General features: G+C 43.8%; 1 protein-coding gene across 1 annotated transcript in view; it reads left to right on the forward strand.

Annotated features, from left to right (window-relative positions):
* Positions 1-22,782, forward strand: part of VKORC1 (vitamin K epoxide reductase complex subunit 1) — a 30,779-nt gene that overhangs the window by 1,064 nt on the left and 6,933 nt on the right. The window contains exon 2 of the mRNA XM_078652496.1: positions 2,276-2,385. Coding sequence (XP_078508622.1) covers positions 2,276-2,385 — 110 coding nt within the window. The remainder of the gene's footprint in view (positions 1-2,275; positions 2,386-22,782) is intronic.

The following is a 22,782-nucleotide window of genomic DNA, read 5'->3' on the forward strand; positions in this document are numbered from 1 at the left end:
TAGAATATACAAGGAGAGATACATGGTGTCTATAGTACTGAATATACAGTATGCAAAAGAGCGAGGTATCTATTCGCAGGTAGGGAGTGTATGTTATCGGTTGGTGCTGTTTCAAACACTATGAGGGTTATATGTGGAGGGTAAGTGGGGGAGGGAGGGTTGTGTAGGTGGACATTGTATAAAGCTCGGTTATAGCCAGTTTCATGTGTTACTCCCACCTTGCAATGTGTATTAGTCCGGTGGGTGGTCTCCTTTTTCTTTTGGAAACATCTGTAGAAATTATCTCAGTGGTTGCCAAACGTTTTTAGGTCAGTATGTGGGTGGTTAGAGAGAGGCATGAATATCACTTGTGCTGTCACAATTTACCAAGTCCTGTTTCCAGCGTTTGACTGTAGGGTGAGATGTGTCCGGCTCCCCAATCAATAGATACTTGGTGTTTAGCTAATAGGAGTGCAATGGCAGTGTACTGTTGGATTTCCTTTGCCGATGGTCGAACGTGCCCCAGGAGGGCTGTAAGTGGAGTAGGGTCAGCCTCGGTCTCCACCATCCGTGACAAGACTTGGAATACTTCCTCCCAGTATGCTAGTAGAGGTGCACAGTTCCAGGCTAAGTGGATGAAGTCAGCATTGGTCTGACGCGCATTTAGGGCAGTTGTGGGGTTTGATGGGATCAAATTTGGACAGTAAGTGTGGGGTGGAGTAAGATCGATGTAGTTACTTAAAATGTAGTAGGTTGTGTCGATTGTTTGAGACTAATCTGGTTTGTTCACAACAATAGAACCATGTTTTGTCCAGTAAGGGGGCGCCCAAATCTCTCTCCCAGGCCGCCCTCGTCTCTCTATCATCGTTTTCATATTGGATGCTGCATGGTAAATTCTGGGTACTAGATGTTGTTGTGTAGTTCCTATAAATCTATATAGGATCTGCATGTTTAGACAACATAAACTGTGAGACCGGTGTCCAAACTGATTCCAGACACCCCCACCGGTTATGTTCGTCTGTAGACCAGCTACTCACAGTGCCACTATGTGTCCCTCTTACCAGGGAAAAAATAGTTTCTGGCAACTATCGAACATGACAACCCTGACCCCTCAGGGATCGTGGAAACAGTACAGTACTTTTTGCTCAGTCAGTCATGCTCACTTTGTCTCAGAGAGATACACAGAATAACCATTGGGGACGTTTTCAATAAACATTTATTGAACAACCATCATTCTAGTGTAAAATATGTGTGCTGCAACAACCATAAGACAGAAACAGATGTATACTGTTATACGCACAAACAGAGTAAATAGATGGTAGAATTCTACCATAGTGCTAAAAAATGAATATATGCAGGCATATAAATACCTGACAGTAATAATGGGTACTCCTACAATACTAACGCTAACTACATGTACCTAGCATGTATGTGGGTGTATAGCCAAGAATCCCCCTAGGATAAAGTCAACCCTGTTACACGAAATGAGAGAATGAAGGACCCCGTCTTGGTCTTGAGATGGACACCCTGTGAGGGATGTCAGACCACTGAATGCTGGAGTGTCTGCATGCAGGAACCTCAGCGTCTTGTGTCAGCGTGTCAGCATGGAAGTCTTTTTTCCTCTCACTCCCTAGCAAATATATGGTGCTTTTATACCCAAAACGCACCCTCAGGGGTTCTACCTTGCTGTGCCATATCGGCTGAGGATGACAATAGTGATGAACCTTACACACTGTTATTATGCAGACAACGATAATCCTGCTGTGATTCTGAGAATCCTAATGCATAATAAATTAGGCTAGTTTTCAGGGAAAATCGCACAACATTTATGCAGTATCTAACTAGGTAACCGGTCCGCACAAAAATCGTTAAGTAGTACAATGGTGGGGTACATGTAGTTAAAAGGTTAGGAGACTACCCAGGCCTATATTTGGGTATGTTGCAGTTCATAACAGTGTGTTCCATCAGGAGTTGTAATAACCATTGTTAACAGGTGAAATTCAGGTGGTTCAAGGGGAGCAGGAGGGGTTATGGCACAGAGCAAATGAGAGATTTGTAAGTGACCTATGTTGATGGTGAGTAATTCACATAGTATTTTTTTACCCTGCTTTCCGGTTTTTCTAGGCCTGGATTTCCGGTAGGAAAACAACTCCAAGTACTGGAACTAAAAAATCGGGCTGGACGAATTGTTGACACCTGCCATGGGACAACTTGCAATCTCGTACAATTTATACAAGTGCTTAAATGTGAATCTTATTGTTGTGTGTTCTTTACTGTCACTTTTTTTCGTTACCAGGTGGGGCCGTGGCTTTGGCCTGTTGGAGCATATCTTTGGACAGCAGAGTCTGGTGAACCAGCCTAACAGTGTCTTCGGGGTGATCTTCTACTGTTTACAAATATTACTGGGTATGATTTTTGATTGCATAATGTCACAAACCTGAATGTAAGAGTTTTTTTTCCAAATATGACATAGTAGAATGCATGTGGAATATGTATTGTGAAAAGAAGCACAAGTATGCACTTTTTATTTGGTTGCAAAATGACTCGTAAGCAGTCATGTCACTTTCTAAATGATCTGGATTTAGGAATGTTGAGGTATATATGTTGTGGTTGTAGTGTGAACCCAGTTGTAATACAGCATTGCAATGTATAGAGTCAAAGCTATAGTCAATGTGTGATAGGAGGGATATCTGGTTTGTGGTCTGTCATTGCATCTTAATGTTGCTTTCTTTAAAGAGGTTATGTAAGTTTGGAAGTGTAGTAACTCCTTGTCACGTTGTCTGCGGTATTGTAACATCACAATGTAACTGTAATAACTTATTACAGTAGAGTAGCAATGTAATTTTCTTGTTAAAGGTGATTTTTGATGCCTTCACGATATAAGAAAATTAGACCGCGGCAAATATATATATATATACATTACATGCCTCCATGTATTATGCAGTGCTCTGTGTGATATTAACCACATCAGTGTTACTTACTTTAACTATCACTGAAGTATGAAAGACAGGGTCTTCCAATGAGATTCAAATCTGGTGTGCTCATTGGCTTTATTGTCCTCAACTTCACAGTTGGTGGCACCAAAATTGGGAAGTTGGTCATACCATATGTATGTTGAAGCGTACTGTGTGTATATAATAATGCATATTGAACACAGAGACCACACAACAATCTGAATGGGTCTTATTTTTTCCTGGATGGATGCATAACTGACTTGCTTTCCATGGACTCGAAACTTGTGTCCAGTATGTTACAAACGGATCTCTGCAACTGGTGCTACTATTATACTATAAACCATTTTGAGCTGTCTCTTGCCTATATAGATCCCTATTTTGGTCGCCAATCCTCTCCACGCTAGAAAACACCTACCGCAAATAGTTACAATCTCATACAAATGCAGTGTTCTTTCACTCACCCTGCCCACAAACCACACAGAGTAATTCACCTCACTTGCATGCTCCACATCTCAAGGTTAGCCAGTGCTCACTACCTTGATATTGGCGATCTCGTAATAACGCACAAACTGGATCCCTTTGGGTTTACAGAAACCTGGCTCCATGTGCCCTGCCATTCTATTATGGACTCGCTCTTCCATCAGGGCTGCTCAGTAATATACAAAAACATGGAAAGCACACGCAGGCATTGCTCTTTCTCCTTTGCAAGTTTTATTACTGGCACATAATTTATCACCCACCTGATCACAAATTGGATTTTCTTCCACAAGACTTCTAAAGCACGAACCAAATGCTTTCTTCAGAAAACATCTACATTGATGACTTTTATAAGGACTGGGAAAACGTTAAATGCAAATCATTAAGATCTCTTGTCACTTATGCAACAGCACATCTCCTGTAACACAGCCTCCCTCTCCACATCAATCAAAGGATTCTAGACCTCATTATTGCTGGCCTTCAAATGTTGTTCTCCTAGCAAGATAGATTTTCTAGCCATTTCACTATGCATTTTCAGTTTTCCTTCCAACCTCTTAGCCTGGGAACTTGCATGGTACTATTCTCAATTCTACAAAGCTCGCCCCCTTGCCGACGTGGCCCAAATACGTGCATACCTGGAGGAAACTCCCATCCCAGCCCGGACGTCGAGGAGAAGGCACTGTTAGAGGAAGACATTACACTGGCAGAGATACAGGGAGCAATAGGCAGACTGAAAGCCAGGAAAACCCCATGACCCAACAGGCTACCATCTAAATTTAAGAAAAATGCAGGACTGCCAGGCCCCTACCTGTTAAAGATGTACAAGGCTGCTCAAGAGGGGTCCCTGCCATTTTATCCCAGACCAGCCACAAAAGTGGTGATCCATAAACCAGGGAAAACTGCCAATAAATTCAGCTCATATTGCCAGATATTGCTATTAAATATTGAAACGACTATATTGGCAACGATACAGACTGCGCAGTTAGTGCAACTCATATCTCCCCTGATTGATAAGGTCCAGTCAGGCTTGATGCCCAAAAGGTCAAACTATAACCTTCATAGGCTCTACAACTAGTTGGAAACAGTTAAGCTAAGAGCAGATCCACACATTCCTCTCCTTGGATGCCCAAAAAAATGTCGATGCAGTACACTGGCAATATACAATGCATTCCTTAGAATGGTTTGGATTGGGGCCCCAGTTTATGACCTGGGTGAAGTTGTTGTACCATGATCCAATGGCAAATGTGAGGGGGAAGGGCGAGACTTCGCCAGATTTCTGCATAGAAAGAGAGACGAGATAGGGCTGCCCCTTATCCCTCTTATTGTTTGCCCTGGTGCTATGCGCCAGTACACCACCATACACACACACTTGAGCGATTGCAATTCAAACCAACTCATATCTGCACCATCTGTACGGAGGGAGGGGATGGAAGAGCCTCTTACTGGCTACGCAGAGAACAAGAAAGGCCTGGAAGCGAGCAGGGAAATACATAGGATAGGACAAAAGGGTAACTCTGGAGACTCCACTCTGGGAGTGGTCACTTTTAAGGGAAATAGAGAAGCTGAAGGGTTATGCTGTCTGGGATACTATAGGTATCTAAGGATTGGCGACATCCTGGTAGAGGGGTCCCTGATCTCGTTCGCCCAACTGCAGAGGGAGTGCCAATTACATAATATGCAATATTTTAAATACCTGCAGCGTAGACATACTTGGAGACTTAAAGATTAGAAGCAATGTACCTCCCAGTGTACGCCCAATTGGAAGGGAGGCTGCTCCAGGGTGAGTTGGAGAATAAGGCCATCTCTTCGACCAATGTGCCAGATACCCTACTAACAGTGATGGATGGATGGGTATGGGTCGTAGGAGAGTTGGATGACACAGACTTGAACTGCTGCATCCCACAGAAACTGCAATAAAGGCCAGAATTAGACTGATGCAGTATAAGATCCTTCATTGGGTATTCTAGGGTAGGCCTTGTCTAGAAAGAATGGATAGGGCAGACTTCCCACACTGTCTCTGCTGTAAGACGGAACTGGGATTGTTTCTTCATACCCTATGGCAGTGGTTCCCAAACTTTTTTGACCCGCTCCTTTGACCAATTGGCCATTGGCCGCGGCTCCCCATCACATTACTATTTTTTGGTGGGGGAGAATGTAAGGCCGACATCGGCAGGACTTCCATTTTAATCCCTGAAAATAATAGGAATAAAAGTATGGGGAGCTTCTCATATCATTTTCCTATAATTGTTCTCTTTTGAGGTCTAGCTCAACTGACTGAATCAAACTTGGTTCACTTCTTAGATTGTTTCTATAAACCACCCCCTTTTGTACCGTCTATAAAGAAAGCCAGCACATTTCTTAAGTGGATAAACCACATGTTGTGGGATTGATTTTTAAATGCGTTTGTGTACCTATTGCAACGTAGGTTTGCAGGCGAAAGGATTTCAAGGGCAAAATTATAATCATGATTAACAAAAGTGGCAGCATTGTAGTGTCATCAATGGGATTCATGAATTTTGTAAATTCTGCAGTATGGTAAAATGTCTGCATTCCCCAATGTAGGGTTAGGTGTGGGATGCTTGGGAGGACCTACATGAAAATGAGGTCAGCATTACACATTAGATTTAAATTTCCCTTTCCCCAGCATCTTTACAGACCCGATAGAAAGGACCCTCACACTGCACCTCAACAGGTCTTATAGACTTGGATGGGGACAAGAGAAGAGCACACTTGCTTGTGGGTCCACTTGGCAATCTGAACTTGAGCTTCCCAGTTCGGAGAAGGCACGGCATGTTCCTTCGTATGCTGCGAGAGCTAGTGCTTAGAAACTGTGTTAAGTGCTATAAAGAAAAAATTGTGATAGCGTGCCTTTTGGAGAGTTGATTTACTGCATGTGCGTCAGACGCATATAGTACTAAGATTAATGGTTACTTAAAAAGAGAGAAATAAAGACTGCATTCACACGCATTTCTAAGTATAAAGGATATTCAAATATGGCATGAAGTTCTGCACCCTGGGGGTAAGTACAAGTGAGAAAATGGTGATTTAACTGAATTTGGGGACCCTCTTCATAAACCCCATATATATAATCTAATGACATAGCTCTTCTAAGTTTCAGTTTGAGGCTAGTTATCCGAAAGTGTGTGATAAATGCATATTGTAAGCCCAGGGCCAGTAATATTTCTATTTATGGTTATTTCTCAAACAGGAGATCAGAAACAAATATGATACATATATAATTTGAAAAAAAATTACTGCATACTAATTGTCCAGGTGCAACTACAGGAGTTCCTATACCCATTGCCACGTGCTCAGGGCTCTTACTACCCAACCCATGCACTGCTCTCCTCGTGAACTAACAGAAGACATTTTGCTGCGCCGCCTCTGATCAGGGCTCATGGGTAGTTACGAATTCAGGTGCGAGTGAGAGATGTTCTATAATTATCCTACTAACATTTTCAAAATGAATAAAAGATCATGCAGTGTAATATCTAGTGTAATATGTGAGCATTCCCTAATGTAAATAAGACTAGTAGTACTAGTCGGTTGAAACAACATTTTGCAAAAAGGACACTTTACCAGGTAATAATGCCACGCTCTCGAGAGCTCGTCATGTGCTTTCCAACTCTTGCTGACTTCCTTTCTCCCTCCCAGCGTCCGCAGGGCCCCAGGCTGCAACAGCAGAGGAGAACGGGAAAAAAAACACAGAACTACAGCTGCCGAGCTGAGTTACAAATCATGGGGCTAAGATGCAGCAAGTGCACCACCTAGTTGGCACCAGGAGAAGTGCAGCCAGCCTACATTCAAACTGCCAGTGTAATTCCTAATGGATTTTTCTCAGCAACTGAGACCTTTGCGCCCCTGGCTGGTTTTAGTGGAGCACCGGGGTGCCGCGGCGTACAGTTTGGGAACCACAGCCCTATGGGAATGTTTTTACATACAGGAATACTGGTGTGTCCTGCGTGTGGAAACGTTACTTACAGGGTAAGAGGGTGCCCCAGGAAATTCCGTAAAATATGGTGGTCATGGATGGAATATTACGATTTAGATTTGGGAGACCTAGGACACAGGCATTCACGCTTCAAGTTCTTTCCGCGTAGTGATACTAAACGGCCCGGAAACGTAGACGACCAGAAAAGTATCAATCACAACAGATACCAAATGCAGTAAGGATAATGAACAAACTGCAAGCTTTGCCTATACTCCAATGAGGGGAAATGAGGTAAAGCAAATCAAATCCCATTGCCCTCCTAAAGATAAGATTGGACCGAAACAACTTAAAGTAAAAAAGATATAGAAAGCAATCTCAGCAATAGACAAACATAGTGAAAGAAGGAATTGAAAACAAACTCTATGCTCTCGGACTGTGTAATATACCTCAACCAGGGATTGTGATTACAGTCCATCCGATCCGGATACCCCAACACCTCCGTTAGAAAATAAATTATCAAGGGGAGGTCCTGAACAAGGTGGTTGTGAATTCACGTACCCACCGAAATGTGCGTCAACATTATGGATAACCAGCTGGCAACACAATCCTGAATAATTAATGAAGGATTCTCATTCATGTCAAAATAGAGTGTATGCTTTTTTAAGCTGCATAAAGGTTGAATGTGAAGAGTGCATGTGTGAGTATGTTGGGTTAGGATGTAATGTGAGGTCGTTGTGGTGTAAGGTGAACTATAATTTGGGCGTATTTCACACAAAATATGTACAGAATGTACATATTTTGGTATATATATATTTTGGTATTTAAAAGTTGTTTTTAACATTTGATTAAATGCATTGAATAAAAACGGATTTGAATAAGTACATCGTTGAAATCATTGTGACAATACAGCAAAGGGGAGCCCAATGAGTTTTTTTTTTAAAGTCATTCCTAAATCAGACTTAGGTCGAGGGGAAGTGCTCTTGTAGCCTTTATAGTTGTAATTAGGGCAGACTCCCCACATTGTCTCAGCTGTAAGACGGAAGGGGGATTGTGTCTTCATACCCAATGGGAACGTTTTTACATACAGGAATACTGGTGTGTCATACATGTGGGAATGTTACATACAGGGTAAGAGGGTGCCCCAAGAAATTCCGTAAAATATGGTGGCCATGGATTGAATATTACGATATAGATTTGGGAGACCTAGGACACAGTGCACTCGACCCCCCCCCCCCCATATGCTTGTTGAAACTGAACAGACATTAATTACCCAAAATAAGCACTATACTAGAATGCTATCATTTTGGTCGCAGGATGCAAAATGATGGTGAGTCTGTGGAGAACTATATTACTGCTTTAAGGAAATTAGGGTCATTGTGCAAGTTTGGTGCGTTATTGGAGGAGGGAATAAGGGATCGGTTCATGCTGGGTTGCAATGTTCTAAAAGTTAGAGAGGATATTTGGCAAAAAGATGATCCCTCTTTGGATGAAGTAATTACCATTGCTAAGCGGATAGAACATTCACAAAAGTGTGTGGAAATTATCACCAAGCATGAATCTAAGGGTGACATTGTTCATTTGGTAAAGACGACTTCCAAAGAGAATGGTGTAAAGAAAGTGGACTATGCGAAGGCGGAAATGAAAGGTTCCTGTAAGTTTCAACCCAAGTGTTTCAGGTGTGGCAAGATGGGACATTTTGCTAATGATAAGAAGTGTCCTGCACTTAAAGCCACTTGCTTGAATTGCAAAAAGGTTGGACATTTCACTGCCATCTGCAAAGCTAAAAAAACAAAGGAAAGGGTAATGCTGTTTCTCATGACGGCAGTAGTGATAGCGATGACTGTTCTGACTTTGACTGCGGTCAAATTGTGTCTCAAGTGACAGACCATAACAAGAAGGGTCCCACAGATGAAGGGTTTGCGGAAGGTAGAAGTACTAAAGTACTTTTTGATTCAGGAGCAAAAATCACGATTGTTTCCAAGGAGTTTTACTTGTCCAACCTGAATAATAAGAGTTCAAATTGTGAAAGCTGACATCAAACCCAGTGCCTATGGTGGGGAACCCATAAAACTTATAGGGTATTTTCATGGTCTGATAGAATATAAAGGGAGGTACATTTCTGGCAAGGTGTATGTCACATAAACGTGATAGCATCCTTATCTGGTTCCACCAGAGAGATTTAGGAGTGATTTTAGATCCAAATAATGATTCTCCATTATTCGTAAGGAAAACTTATGTATGAGTGAAGTTGACATACAAGACTGTAGTCATGATTACACATCATCCTTGAAGAAGCAATTTCGCAGCGTGTTTAAGAGTGAGCTGGGTTGCTTGCGTGATTATGTGCATAGGATACGCCTGATCTTCGGAGCAATACCTGTAGCAGGCAAAGTGCTTGGTGTGCCTCTTGTGGTGAGGGATGAAATGAAATCACAATTGGAAAAACTCATGGCTGAAGGGATAATAGAGGAGGTGGAAGGGACCCAATGGGTGGCACCAGTGGTGGCCACCAGAAAGGCTGATGGCAGTCTCCCCTTATGCATCGACTTGAGAGAGCTTAATAAGCAGGTTATAGTTGACAAATATCCACTTCCCAAAATCTCTGACATGCTTATGCTTTTGCAGGGGGCTAAAGTCTTTTCCACTATGGACCTAAAATCTGCTTATTAGATAAAATTGGATGAAGATTCCAAAGACTACCTAGCTTTCATTATACCATTTGCGACTTTTAGGTTCATAAGGTTTCCCTTTGGGTTAGTCTCGGAGGCCTCAGTATTCCAAAGGGCTTTGGAAAAAGTATTGAGTGAACAGTCAGGAGTTAGCATTTATCAAGATGATGTTCTGATGTACGACAGAATGAGCATGAACACGATTTGAGAGGCAAGTTCTAGAGAGATTTCATCTGTAGAATCTCACTTTGACATTAGATAAGTGTAAGTTTAGAAAACCTTCTATTGATTACCTTGGACACACCATATCTGGTAAAGGGGTGGAACCCAAAAGTGAATTGGTTAGTGCCACACAAAGTTTAGCTTCTCCCACAAACAAAGAAGAACTCATGAAGTTTCTCGGGATGGCTGAGTATTACACAAAATTCAAGAAAGGTTTTGCTGAGAAGTGCATCAATATGCGGAGACTCCTGTGTAAAGTGTAGATTTTGTCTGGTCTGATGAGTGTGAGTCTGAATTTAAAGGAGTCCAAGATTTATTTAAAAGGACACCCAGACTAAAGAGTTTTTTTTGTAGTAACTTTTTATTGCAATGAAAACATAGAAAAACAAACAAGGCAATAAAACAATAATACAGTAATCGGGCGTGCGTTCAGAGAGGACGGGAGATGTACAGTAATACAATGCAGGAGTTGCGTTACCCAGATGGGGGGGGCCGGAAGCAGGGAACACAGAGTCAAAAGTAAAAACATTACAATACGCCAGGAATGTCGGGTCAGGGGGATTGGGGAGGATCTGTTATCTCCGTGAGGGGGGGGATGTACATATGTCTCCTCGATAAGAGTTCTACTGGCCCCAAATTTTCCCTCATTTTCTGGGTCTGCCTCTCGCCACATACACAGTCTTCTCCCTAAACATGCACCAGTCCATGTTCTCCTTCCAGACCGCAAGCGTGGGGGGCCTCTGGGAACCCCACAGCTGTGCAATGTCTCTCTTCGCGATCATATTACCAAGGGTCGCCCATCGTACCTGCGACACTTTATAGTCATTCGGCTCCCAAACATTCAGCAGACAACGCCGAGCCTCAGGCAAGATCACAACACCCGTAACCTCATTTCTCACTCCATGTACGCGGTTCCAGAAAAGCACCATCTCAGGACATTCCCAAATTATATGGAGAAAGGTACCAAGTTGACCACAACCGCGTTTACATAAGCCATCTGTCGAATAACCCATACGAATTAAGCGGGGCCAGTAACATAGATCCGATGCAAGATCTTAAGCTGGACCAAGCGGAGACGGGCCGGGATCGCGACCTCTTTGGGTGAGGATATCGCTGATTGCCAGTCCTCGTCGTCCAATTCTATACCATCTGCAATCCAGATCGCCCTGAGGTGCTCGAGCAAGCTCGAGTGATCATTGATCATTTTCTTGTAGATCAGAGAAATGGTGCTATCCAGCACATGACCATCCAGTATACGGTCTTCAAGAGGGGAAGATTCCGGAATGTTGCTACCTACGGGAAAGACCGAGCTCAGCGCGTGGTGGACCTGGGCGTAGCGGAAGAATTCCCTATCACTTAAGTTATGTTCCGTTTGCAGTTCTACGAAAGTCTTTATCATTAGTCCAGAGATCACCCACTTTACTGATACCAATCATATCCCATTTCTCAAAACCTTTCGTACTCCACAGGCAACCCAGCCGCTCAGATGCATAAAGCGGAGTCGCGTGAGTCAGTCGATCTTTCCAGCCCATGACCGCAGTCGCACAATGCCACACACGTACTGCTATCTTGGTGGGTCCTGAAAGCTGCGTGCAAGAAGATCTGGAGTAGAGCGCTCTATTGTAATCGCCCCCCGGAAGCAGCCATCTATCCATTACAAACGCTGGATTCAACGCCGGGCTATATATCCCGTGGTTAATTTCTGCAAGTTGGGAAGCCCAATAATATCGCCTGATATCCGGGAGTGCTATACCGCCGTCATACCGGGGAAGCGTTAACTTTGGAAGAGCGATGAGAGAGCGCCCGTCCCATATCAATTGCCTCTGTAAGGTCTCCACCTCTCGAAAGTATCCTGCCGGGATCACATCAAACGTATTCTGGAGTGCGTATAAAAACCGTGGCAGGGACATCATTTTAAAAAGAGCTGCTCGCCCTAAAGGAGATAACGACAATTTACGCCAACTCACCACGTCTGAGCGTAGACGTTGAAGCGGAGGAAGCAGATTGCGTTCGTAGCGGACCGCGGGGTCTAGCGTTATAAAGATACCCAGATACTTGAAACCCGTCTGTGTCACCTGGATAGGACATCCACGTGGCAGGAGGGGGACGTCACCGGAGAGCACGTAGATGTGAGATTTGGTCCAATTGATAACGAGGCCAGAGTTTTTCCCGAACGACTTAAGCACATCAAATAAGACATTCAACGATTTCTGAGGCGACGTGAAGTACAACAAAATATCATCTGCATAGAGCGATATGCGGTCCTCAAAGTCCGGGGTCCAATATACGCCCCTCATCGAGGGCTCCCACCGTATCCAAGCAGCGAGAGGTTCGAATGCGAGGGCAAAGAGAAGTGGAGACAGAGGGCAGCCCTGCCGCGTACCCCTTCCAAGAACAAAAGGCCCAGAGACCCGGCCGTTTACCACCACCTGTGCCAATGGTGTCTCATACAGAAGTTTTACCCAAATGATGAATCCAGAGCCAAAACCAAATTTTGCGAGAGCAGCCCAGAGATACGGCCATTCGATTGTATCAAAGGCCATTGTGGCATCCAAGGACGCCAAGATGGCCGGCTCACGCAGCGTCGCCGCCCTCGCGAGAACACCATGTAAGCGCCGCAAATTCAATGCTGTGTTGCGATTCGGAATGAAACCAGACTGATCCGGATGAATCAGGTCACTGACCACCGTTACCAGGCGGTTCGCAAGCAGCTTAGCTAGGATCTTAGGTTCGGCGTTAAGGAGCGAGATAGGTCTATAAGACGCACAGCGGTCTCGTGGCTTCCACTCCTTATGAATCACCACAATGGTCGCAAGACGCTGATCACGGGGAAGGGAGCCAGTCGCTCACGACGCTAAAAACATATCCCGGAGATATGGCGCTAGTGTTTCAGGGCGCAACTTATAAAGTTCGATTGGAAGACCATTAGGGCCCATAGCCTTCCCGGAGCGAAGAGAGCGTATAGCGAGAGCCACTTCGTCAACCGTGGGCGCAGCATCCAATAAATCCCTGTCCGACTCCGATAAACGGGGCAATGCAATGTCCCGTAATAACAAATGAGAATCGTCCGCTGGCCTGTCAGAGATTGGGGAATATACATCGCGAAAATATTCGGCAAAACATTCAACGATGTCAACAGGGTTCGTTAACCGCGTACCATCAGGCCTCTCAATCACTGGAATAACACGACTCGCCCTCTCCTTTCTATCCAGCCAAGCAATCAGTTTCCCAGCCTTATCACCCACATCATACAGTCGTCCCTGTTGCTCCCTACTCATCATCCTAGCTGCATCGGTAACTAAGGTCTTATATTCAAGCTGCTTGAGACTGAGAACATGGAGCGCATCCCGAGTAACATTCCGCTCCAAAGCACTTTCCAATTCAGCAATTTCAGTCTCAAGGCGGACCACTGCCTCATTTCTGCTCTTTCTAGCGTACCCAATTAACGACAGAGCCTGTCTCCGAATGACCATCTTAAATGCTTCCCACAGTGAGACAGGAAAGGACACAGATCCCACATTCTCAGCAAAGTACAAATCCAAAGACTTAATCAATTCAGTACGGGTTTTGGGGTTATGGAGATACCATGGATTAATCGGAGCCACCCTCCCCTCAGCACCCACATTCATATTCATCTGAAACCACAAAGGGGAGGGTTCTGATATACCTCTAGCCAGATGTCTAACCTCTCCAATTGAAGAGGATTGAGCAGCCGGTATCAGAACATAGTCCAATCTAGAAAGACTACTGTGCGCACCAGAGTGAAAGGTGTACTATGATTTTCCTGGGTGCATCAATCTCCAACAGTCCACGAGTCCCAGCGCTTCCAAAAACCCACCCAACCAAGACTGTGCCCTCGTGAGGTCCCTGGGGGGATAACGATCCTCCCTCCCGGAGACAACGGAATTGAAATCACCACCCAGTATTAGGATACCATTCGGGAGTCCCAAAACTACACGTCCCAAATCCGCAAAAGTAGTGGTCTGTAAACCAGGGGGGACGTACACTGAGAGCAATGAAACAGTCTTGCCCTCCCACCTACCCATGAGTGCAACATAACGCCCCCTAGCATCCAGAATTATATCATCAATTTCAAGGGGAAGGGAGCTCCTGACCAAGATACCCACCCCTCTAGAACCACTGGTGAACCCAGAATGTGCAGCGAGACAATATCCCCGCCTGTTCAGAGCATAGCAAGCATTTCCAATCAAATGAGTTTCTTGTAACAACACAACATCAGGGGCGAGGCGTCGCAACATTTGTAAGACTACACCCCGCTTTATCCGGTCTCCCAACCCATTTACATTCCAGCTTAATATCCTCAGCCCCCTACCCCCCATCCGGACTCATAATGGTCTCCCACCTCATGACGAACACAGCACCCAAGTCCAATGTTGAAACAGTCAGTTGCCTTGAAAAAAGGAACAAAACACTGCCAACACATTTCCCCCCCTCCCCCCACCCTGCACCCCTGCGTAGACTCAAAAGCCACCCCAACTTGCAGTGTGCCTGTCGCCCTATCAAAAACAAGTCTACACAAAGAAACCCAGAGGAGGAAAGAGTCCCTTTCTCCCTCGCCACCTCCGGGTATGTACCTCAATGCATACGTACACAAAAGTCAGCAAGCCACAGTCTATTGTATTCATTGTTCGGATCCCGGGTTCCATCGCTCATTCTTGTTCCAGCAGGCCCCCTTCAGCTCCACCTGAATGTTCCGTACGGTTGCTCCGGGTAGGCAACGTATCCAGCCAGTCACTCACCCCCTCGGGACGATCAAAAAAGAGTGTCTGTTCTTCATATTCCACCCGCAAATGGGCCGGGAAAAGCATCGCATACTTCAAGTCCAGGTCTCTAAGTCGCCTCTTCACCCCCTGAAATCCCATCCTTTGCTTCTGAACAGACTGGGAAAAGTCCGGGTAGAAGTTCACCGTGGTATTTTCAAACTGCGTAGGGCCGTCCATCCGTGATGCCTGCAAAATGGCGTCTCGGTCCCTAAAATAAAAAATCCTGGCGATGATCGGTCGCGGGGGGAACCCCGGCTTCGCCTTCCCTCCCGGCACTCTGTGTGCTCGTTCCACAGTGAAGAATTTACTCAGTCCCTTGGGGTTGAGGTGATTGAGGATGAGATCTTCGACAAGGAGATCAGTGGTCAGCGTTCCAGAGTTTTCAGGGACCCCAATAATGCGCACGTTATTTCGTCGCGCACGGCCCTCAAAATCCTCCAGCCGACGTGCAAAGAAATCGTTGGCAGTTCTCAGATTGCGAATTTCTGTCTGCCCGTCAGACATGTCTGTCGTGAGGCTTGAGGTCTTCAGGTCCAGGGATTTGACCTTCTCATTGGTTTTTGCCAAATCCGTCCTAATTAAATTAACATCAATGGCCACTGTGTCAAGTTTCAGTGCCAGGGCCTCGTACTGCTGGCCGATGGATGTCTTGATGCCAGCAATGGCGCCCATGACGTCTTGCAGCGTTAAATCGGCTGACATAGTAGGGTCGGTAGCGGCTTCCTCCCGGATTCTGGGTGTATCACCAGGGGACCCTCTGGGCTGAGTGTAACGGTCCATAACGTTAGATTGAGTTGCGCCCCCCCCCCCCCGGAGGGTGGACTTGACCTTCCGCTTCTCACTCTCTGGCCTGCCTGTCATGGTGGGCTGCGAGCCCCAGAGGGGCGCCTGAGATCTGGTCCAAATGGCTCCTCAGAGTTCACCCACAGAGTCACCAAAGACCAAGTCACGCCAATATAGGTCCGCAGCCACGCTCCCGTTGTTCCCTGGTCTCTGTGAGAGTCACGGGATCCAGTGCGCCCAGACTTGGTTCGAGCAAGGGACAGCGCCAGTGAGCAAAAACGAAACCGAAAGCCAACTCCGGGTATAGCCCGGACCCTAGTAGCCGATGTTGTTGAATTACCACATGGGCATAGCAGCATCTCAAGGCCTGGGTGTCTCCACGGGGTGGGCCGCAATATTGCAGGAGGTCGTAGCTTAGAGACCCGACGTCCGAATCAATTTCAGAAAAGCAGCTATAATATCAGCCGGGCCGCGTCATCAATAACCCGTCGTCGTATTCAGGATATAATTCAGGATAGATGCGGGAGGCGGCAAAGGTCTCGGGAGCCCTGTGCTCACGCGGCCATCTCGTATGCGCACGAAGCTCCTCCCCCCAGACTAAAGAGTTTTGACCTCTCCAAGAGATCGGTTAGTTACAGATGCTAGTATGAAGGGGTTGGGGGCTGTTCTCCAACAGGAAAATGGTGACTATGAAAACGTAGTTCTGTTCCTCTTAAGTAGTCTTCGAGTGGCTGAGTTGCTTTATTCAGTCATTGAAAGGGAGGCCCTGGCAGTACACTGGGCCATAAAAAAAACCTCAAAAACCTTCTGTGGGGCACAAAGTTTGTTGTACGTACTGATCACAAACCTCTTTGTGAGGTCTTCAAAAAGAAAGGCGTTGATGCAATATTGAGCAGGATATCCAAGTGCTTGGTTGCGCTTCAAGGTGAAATACCTTCCTTGAGTCAGGAATCGAATAGCTGATACTCTTTCCAGGCTTATACCACATGATGAAGAAAATTTGAGTAATGAAGAACATGGGGAAAATAATGGGTATGCAGTATTGAGAGCGATGGTGTAAAAGAAAGCAGGTGGCGTGAGGTGTGTGCATCTGATAAAGAGTTTATTGAACTTTCTTTTCCTCCAAGGAAGGATGGAATAGCAGGATCAAGGTTAACTATGAAAAGTATTGGAATGTGAGGAATGAGCTTTCTGAGTGTGAGGGATTAATATTTAGAGGAACTAGGCTAGTCCCCCCCGCCCCCCAGTTTTACTTCGTCATGAATTGTTAGAGTTGGCCCATCAAGGATAACTAGGAATGTCTAAGAGGAAGGAAAGGCTTAGACTCCACTATTGGTGGCCTGGAATGGATGTGCATGTTGAACGTCTTGTAAGAGAATGTGTACCTTGTACTCTTAGTGACACCACAAAGAGGCAGAAGGCGGATTACTAAACAACCCACAAAATTTAAAGACTGTCATGGATCAATCGTATTGATGTTTTCTTTTAAAAAATTAACCTTTGTAGTCTATGTAACCTTAGTTTGTTTTTAATCAATTTGAAATTTTAATATATATGGGGAAGGTGTGTAGTATTGTGCTTTGTACTTTGTTTCTAGTTATGCATTACTTTGCTTCACTTCATCCTTGTAAGCCTGGCATACGTGTTTACCATGGTGATAGAACTTGGTACACTCAGATAACTGAGGAGTTAGTCAGTTGCACCTGACACAGTCTGCTGAATGGATGGGACCTTCTGTACCTGGATTAAACCTACTTTCACCACCACCTTGGATCTTCCTTTATTTACTGCAACTTGATTTTACAAATGTATAAGGGACAGTCATGGTTCTCAGAGATTTTCAGGTCACAGAGAAGGGAGCTACACAGCCTGCAAAACACTTGGCACTTTTCCTTGGCCCATGTGGATAGCTCAAGCTGCTTCAACTTCTATCAAACTAGACTTTTAACCCTTGCCTTCAGCCTCCCACAAAGCTCCACCTGTGCCACTCACTTGAGCATGGGGCAGCTTTTAATAAGCAAATATGAGACCCTAAACATTAACTCTTCCTTCTCCAGGATCACTGGACATCTCTTCCTAAAGGAGAGCATCTTATTTGCGTATCTTGCTGTATTCCTGACACTAAATAGATTTTAAATTGTCTCAAGTTATTTAATACAGCCAAAGAATATCACGATTTCAGTCCCCCTTCCAGATACATTGTTAAAAAAAAAAGAAACATTATTTCAGCAAATATTTTGTTGGTTGCAGTGACCATTCTAGTGTCACCTCAACAAACTAAAAAGGCTCCAATCCTTTAGAACTATTTTAATTCATCTAACGTCAATGATTATGCTAATTCAAGTACATTTATTAACTTGATCTCTCTAATAATTCCATTGGTACCTCCAAGCCATTGTAATACCATCACACAATTCATAGCAATTTAATCTGCACTGAAAAAATATTTTTTTTTCAATTGACTATTTCTATTTCAACCTAGCTACCTGAAGACTGCAATAAAGGTCAGAACTTAATCACCGCTGCATGGCCATAATAAATTAGGGCATTAAACGAATTGGAAACTAAATTCTACCCAGAGACTTAGTATGAATATAAGACTGTCGGCACTCTTCAGAAACTCGCACCCGAAATCATAAGCAACTGTAGTTTGGTTCAGAGACGTGAGAAGTAGCAAATACTGCCAATACCGAACACTCGCATCATCTCTAGTGGAATATAGTCACCAAAATCCCGTGCTGGTCACTAAGCGTATTTGTTTTGCCATTTTATCAGCTCACCAATTCTGTCCAATCATTTTAATCTATACTCTTTTGTTTTTCAGTCATGTATTTTATGCACTTCTTCAGCAATGTGCCTGCAGTCACAACACCTCACCATTAACATCAGGACTAAACAATCCAACTACAAACCACTTCCTCAGTACGTATAATCCTAACATTCTCATCCGCATCAAAATCAGTCAACCCGGAAAACCTAACCTCCCACATAAAACCGTTTTCTCATTTATCCTCTCAAATGCTAGATCTGCAAACACTAGCTGTAATGAAATATTCAACTTAATTAATCACAACCATGATGCAATCACAAACTCCTGGTTAAATGAGCATTTTTGCTCTATCTTGGACCAGTTTGCTCTCCAAAGTCACACTTTCATATGACTAAAAGACCACACAAAATTGGGGGAGGGGGAGATATAGTATAAGTTATTAAGAAATCCATAAACTGTATTGCTACATCACGAAAAGCTTCTTATGCCTTTGAATGCCTCAAGCCATTTCTCACTATCACTCCCTCTACATTTACACAGAATTTTAAAGAACAATTCCAGATTCATTGTCAATATATTTGAGTATTTACCTAAATGCTGTCCCCCAAACAACATCTTTCTTGGCACCTTCGAGATCAATTGGAGAAATCAAAAAGCAGAGCGTTTAAAATTATAAAAAAAATCTGATCATGCTGCATGACTTCTTGCAATTTGTTTTGTTCCCCACTTAGACGAAAGGCTAAACATTCAACCTTACATTCAAGAGCTCCAACACATAGGTTGTATTGCATCTCATCCACACGGACTAGTATGATCACTTTGCTGACTCCTTTCACTTTTTCACTCAACCCAACCCCTACTCTGCCAAATCTCCCATCTTAAAAGACTTCCTTTCTCTCTAAAGAAACGCACCCATCACACCCTCAAAACGCATCTCACTCCCGAGAACAGCAAATTGTTTCTGTCTGACAATGTCAAAACAATGACTTTTGAACATAAGAGCGTCATTGCAAAAGTAACAGATGAGCTGGCTCCTCTGCTACTCACAACTGCTCTGAAGGCCAAGTCAACCCTAGTTCTCAGAACCTATTGCCCAACCAAGAAGCACCCACCCTTGGAAAACTGAGGATGAATGGAGGAAATAAAAATGACCTCAACTACTTTTCAAGCTGAGAAAAACTAATGAAAGTCTATACAGCATTCATCTCCTCAGACCAATCCTCCTAGATCTAAGAAAACATAAATTCTTCCCCAAAGCCTTAAGATCCTTATCAACATAGCATCACCCAGTATCATCCATAAAGGGACAATAGGAAGATATAAAAAAATAAAAAAATATATATATATGTGTATTTATACATACACACACACGCTGTCTCTCTTTTTCGTGCTCACTCTATCCTTCCTTACGCCACGCTGTGTAACCTAAACCTCTACATGTAGAACTAGCACCAAATCATGTAAATTGTATTGTCTCTCAGAATCAACTGCTGGCCAGTTAACAGTGTAGCTTCAGGCTTGACTTCTGCATCCACACAGATATATTAAATCTACTTGATGTTGTAAACCATATAGTGGAAAAGAGCAACTCCTGCTTAATCACATTACTAAACCTCTCAGCTGCCTTTGCCACAGTTTACCATGTACGACTTCTGCAGGCAATTAAAAATCACATAGATGGACCCTAAGCTGGTTTAAGCTCTTCTTAACTGACATATCTCAATTGGTGATGATCAGATTTCCACCACTATAAATAAAACATGCAGAGTACTGCAACGTGTACAAAAAACCAAAAACGTAAACCATGGCACTCTAAGAAACTGCCTGTCTTATTTAGAAACAGGGATGGAAGATAACTTTCTTCTCCTAAATGACCAGAAAACAAACTGAATTTCCACCCTCGAACTAATTTTAAAAGTACATTTGATCCCAAGCTCCTCGACTCTTTAAAACTGTAAGGATTCTCTACCACCCTAACCCCCCTCAGCCACATCCCTTGACTTTACTCTTGGACCTGGGCCTCGCACTTCTCATCCATACTAACAAAATAGTGGAGGCTGCAAAGTTAATCTCCACCCCTGTAGAAAATATGGCACCTTCTACCCCCAGATTAGTTAGGGCAGCTGTTCATTCCCTTAATATCACGAAACTCGATTTTGGAAACACATCATCGGCAGGAGCCCATCAAACATCACAGGCTTTGTTCGAAGCAGTTCTGCAGTCTGCATCAAAATGAATTTATTATGCAAATTAATTCAACTGCATTATTTCTGTACTAGGTGATCTACTGTAGCTACCCATTTTGGCCAGAATCCATTTCAAAAGTTGTCGATTAGTCGACAGTGACTTCCACGAAAATGACCTGCTCTAATTTGGGGATAACCATCTTGGACAGCTCAAGTGGTCTAACAAGTCACAAAACTAGTCTACTTGAAAATCCCAGAACCCCCAACAGCATGATAACAGCCCTGCTTAGATGTAGCCTCCTTAGTGTGTAACTCTTTGTCTCCTGATCTTAGAATCCTGACCTCAATCTTTATCTTGCTGATGTAATGTAAGGCCCATCTCTTTTAGACAATACCTAAACTAACTCTTATTTGCCACACTCAAGAATGCTAAATGCGCACGCTAATATGTGTACTGTAGACTCTGGTTTTATTATGAATGGACATACGCTGGCACTCTATTGACTAATTCCCACCACCCGATCTAGATGTAATTTCATGCTTTGCTTTGGAAATGTTTCAAAGTAAAGCAACCACCTACCCTTGGTGTTAAAATAAAAGCTATAAGGAGTTCTAAACTGTCCCGCAACACTGATTAAAAAAATAATAATTCTCCAAAACCACATTTTCTCTTACTGTAATCCATCCAAATCCTATTTTCATTGCTTCCACTCTTTTACTATGAATGTGATTTTATTTAATTTTTAAATAACACAGGTATCAGTGAGATTTCTTGGCTCCAAGACCAGAAAATCGCAAAGGAGTTCAAAATTAACAAAGTAAACACACTTTAAAATTCTTTATGAAACCAAAGTAATTCTCAATTCCGTTAAGATGCAGGTTCAGGTTGTTCTAGAGCTTGGCGACCAAATGTTTAACACATGCTCTCTTGACACACAGAATATATAGCTGGAGAAAATTTAAAAAGAACACATTTCCTGAGTGCAAAGAGCAGACTGGAATTCATGGCCTAATGAGATTAGAAAGTTCAGACCTTACTCGCCCATAATAGATCTTCAGGGTTATACAAGGTATTTAAATTGAACCATTTCTTCTGCAGTCGGCAAGTACAGTTCTTTCAGAGCCTTTGAATTGTGACCAAATGCTCGGTGGTTCCAAACTGTCTGGATAAGAGGTTCTACACTCACCATAGGGTTGCCTGTAAGTAAGCACACCTACCCAGAATACTGACTGTCTATTTTGGAAAGAACGCAAGCTGGGACTGCGGATGCATGGCTTAATGACTGGATTCTGCCACGGTGGAGTAAATGGAAGTAAGCCTTAACCACTGCATTAACCTGTCTCCTCAATAATGCCTTGTGATCTAGAGGAGCATTTTACTTCCAGAGCAGGAATTGGGTAGGGCTCTCCTTGCAGTGAGGCAACAGGGCACTGTCCAGTGATCAGCATTTTTGTGTAAGACATGCAGCTCCGTGGTGCCAGAACTGAGCTTAAGGTGGATGTTGGCCAACCATTGGTGGGGCCCTTCCAGATAATTCCTCATTCTAAATCAGTATGGACATAGGAGCCTGCCTATTCAAACAGATTGTAAGCTGGGTATCCTTGGTAAATCTGAAAGGCTTGATCAGAAAGTAGGTGAGGAAAATAGAGGTGAAAGCGCACAACCTTTAGTTCGGTAAAGAATTTAGCAAGTCTGTTTCAAAAGCGTCTCATCAATTTCGAGCGTGCTGCTCGGGAGGCGCCTCTCGTCTTGGGCATCTTGAAATACAACTCAAAGTGGTGCTTGCAACAACAGTGAAAGCATCCCCTAGTGCACAGCTCAATGTTCTCCTGGATCTCCCAGGATTCCTTATATGAATGTTCCATAAAGATCAAAAATTCAATTTGGCCAATATCCTTATTTAATTCATAAAGTATTCGGATAATTTTGTTCAGTTCATATCACTTTGAATTTTCATTTCATTCTTATGGCGCCCAACGTGGGGCTCGAACCCACGACCCTGAGATTAAGAGTCTCATGCTCTACC

The sequence above is a fragment of the Lissotriton helveticus genome, chromosome 7 (genome assembly GCF_964261635.1).
Source record: "Lissotriton helveticus chromosome 7, aLisHel1.1, whole genome shotgun sequence".
In the NCBI taxonomy this organism is placed as follows: Eukaryota; Metazoa; Chordata; class Amphibia; order Caudata; family Salamandridae; genus Lissotriton; species Lissotriton helveticus.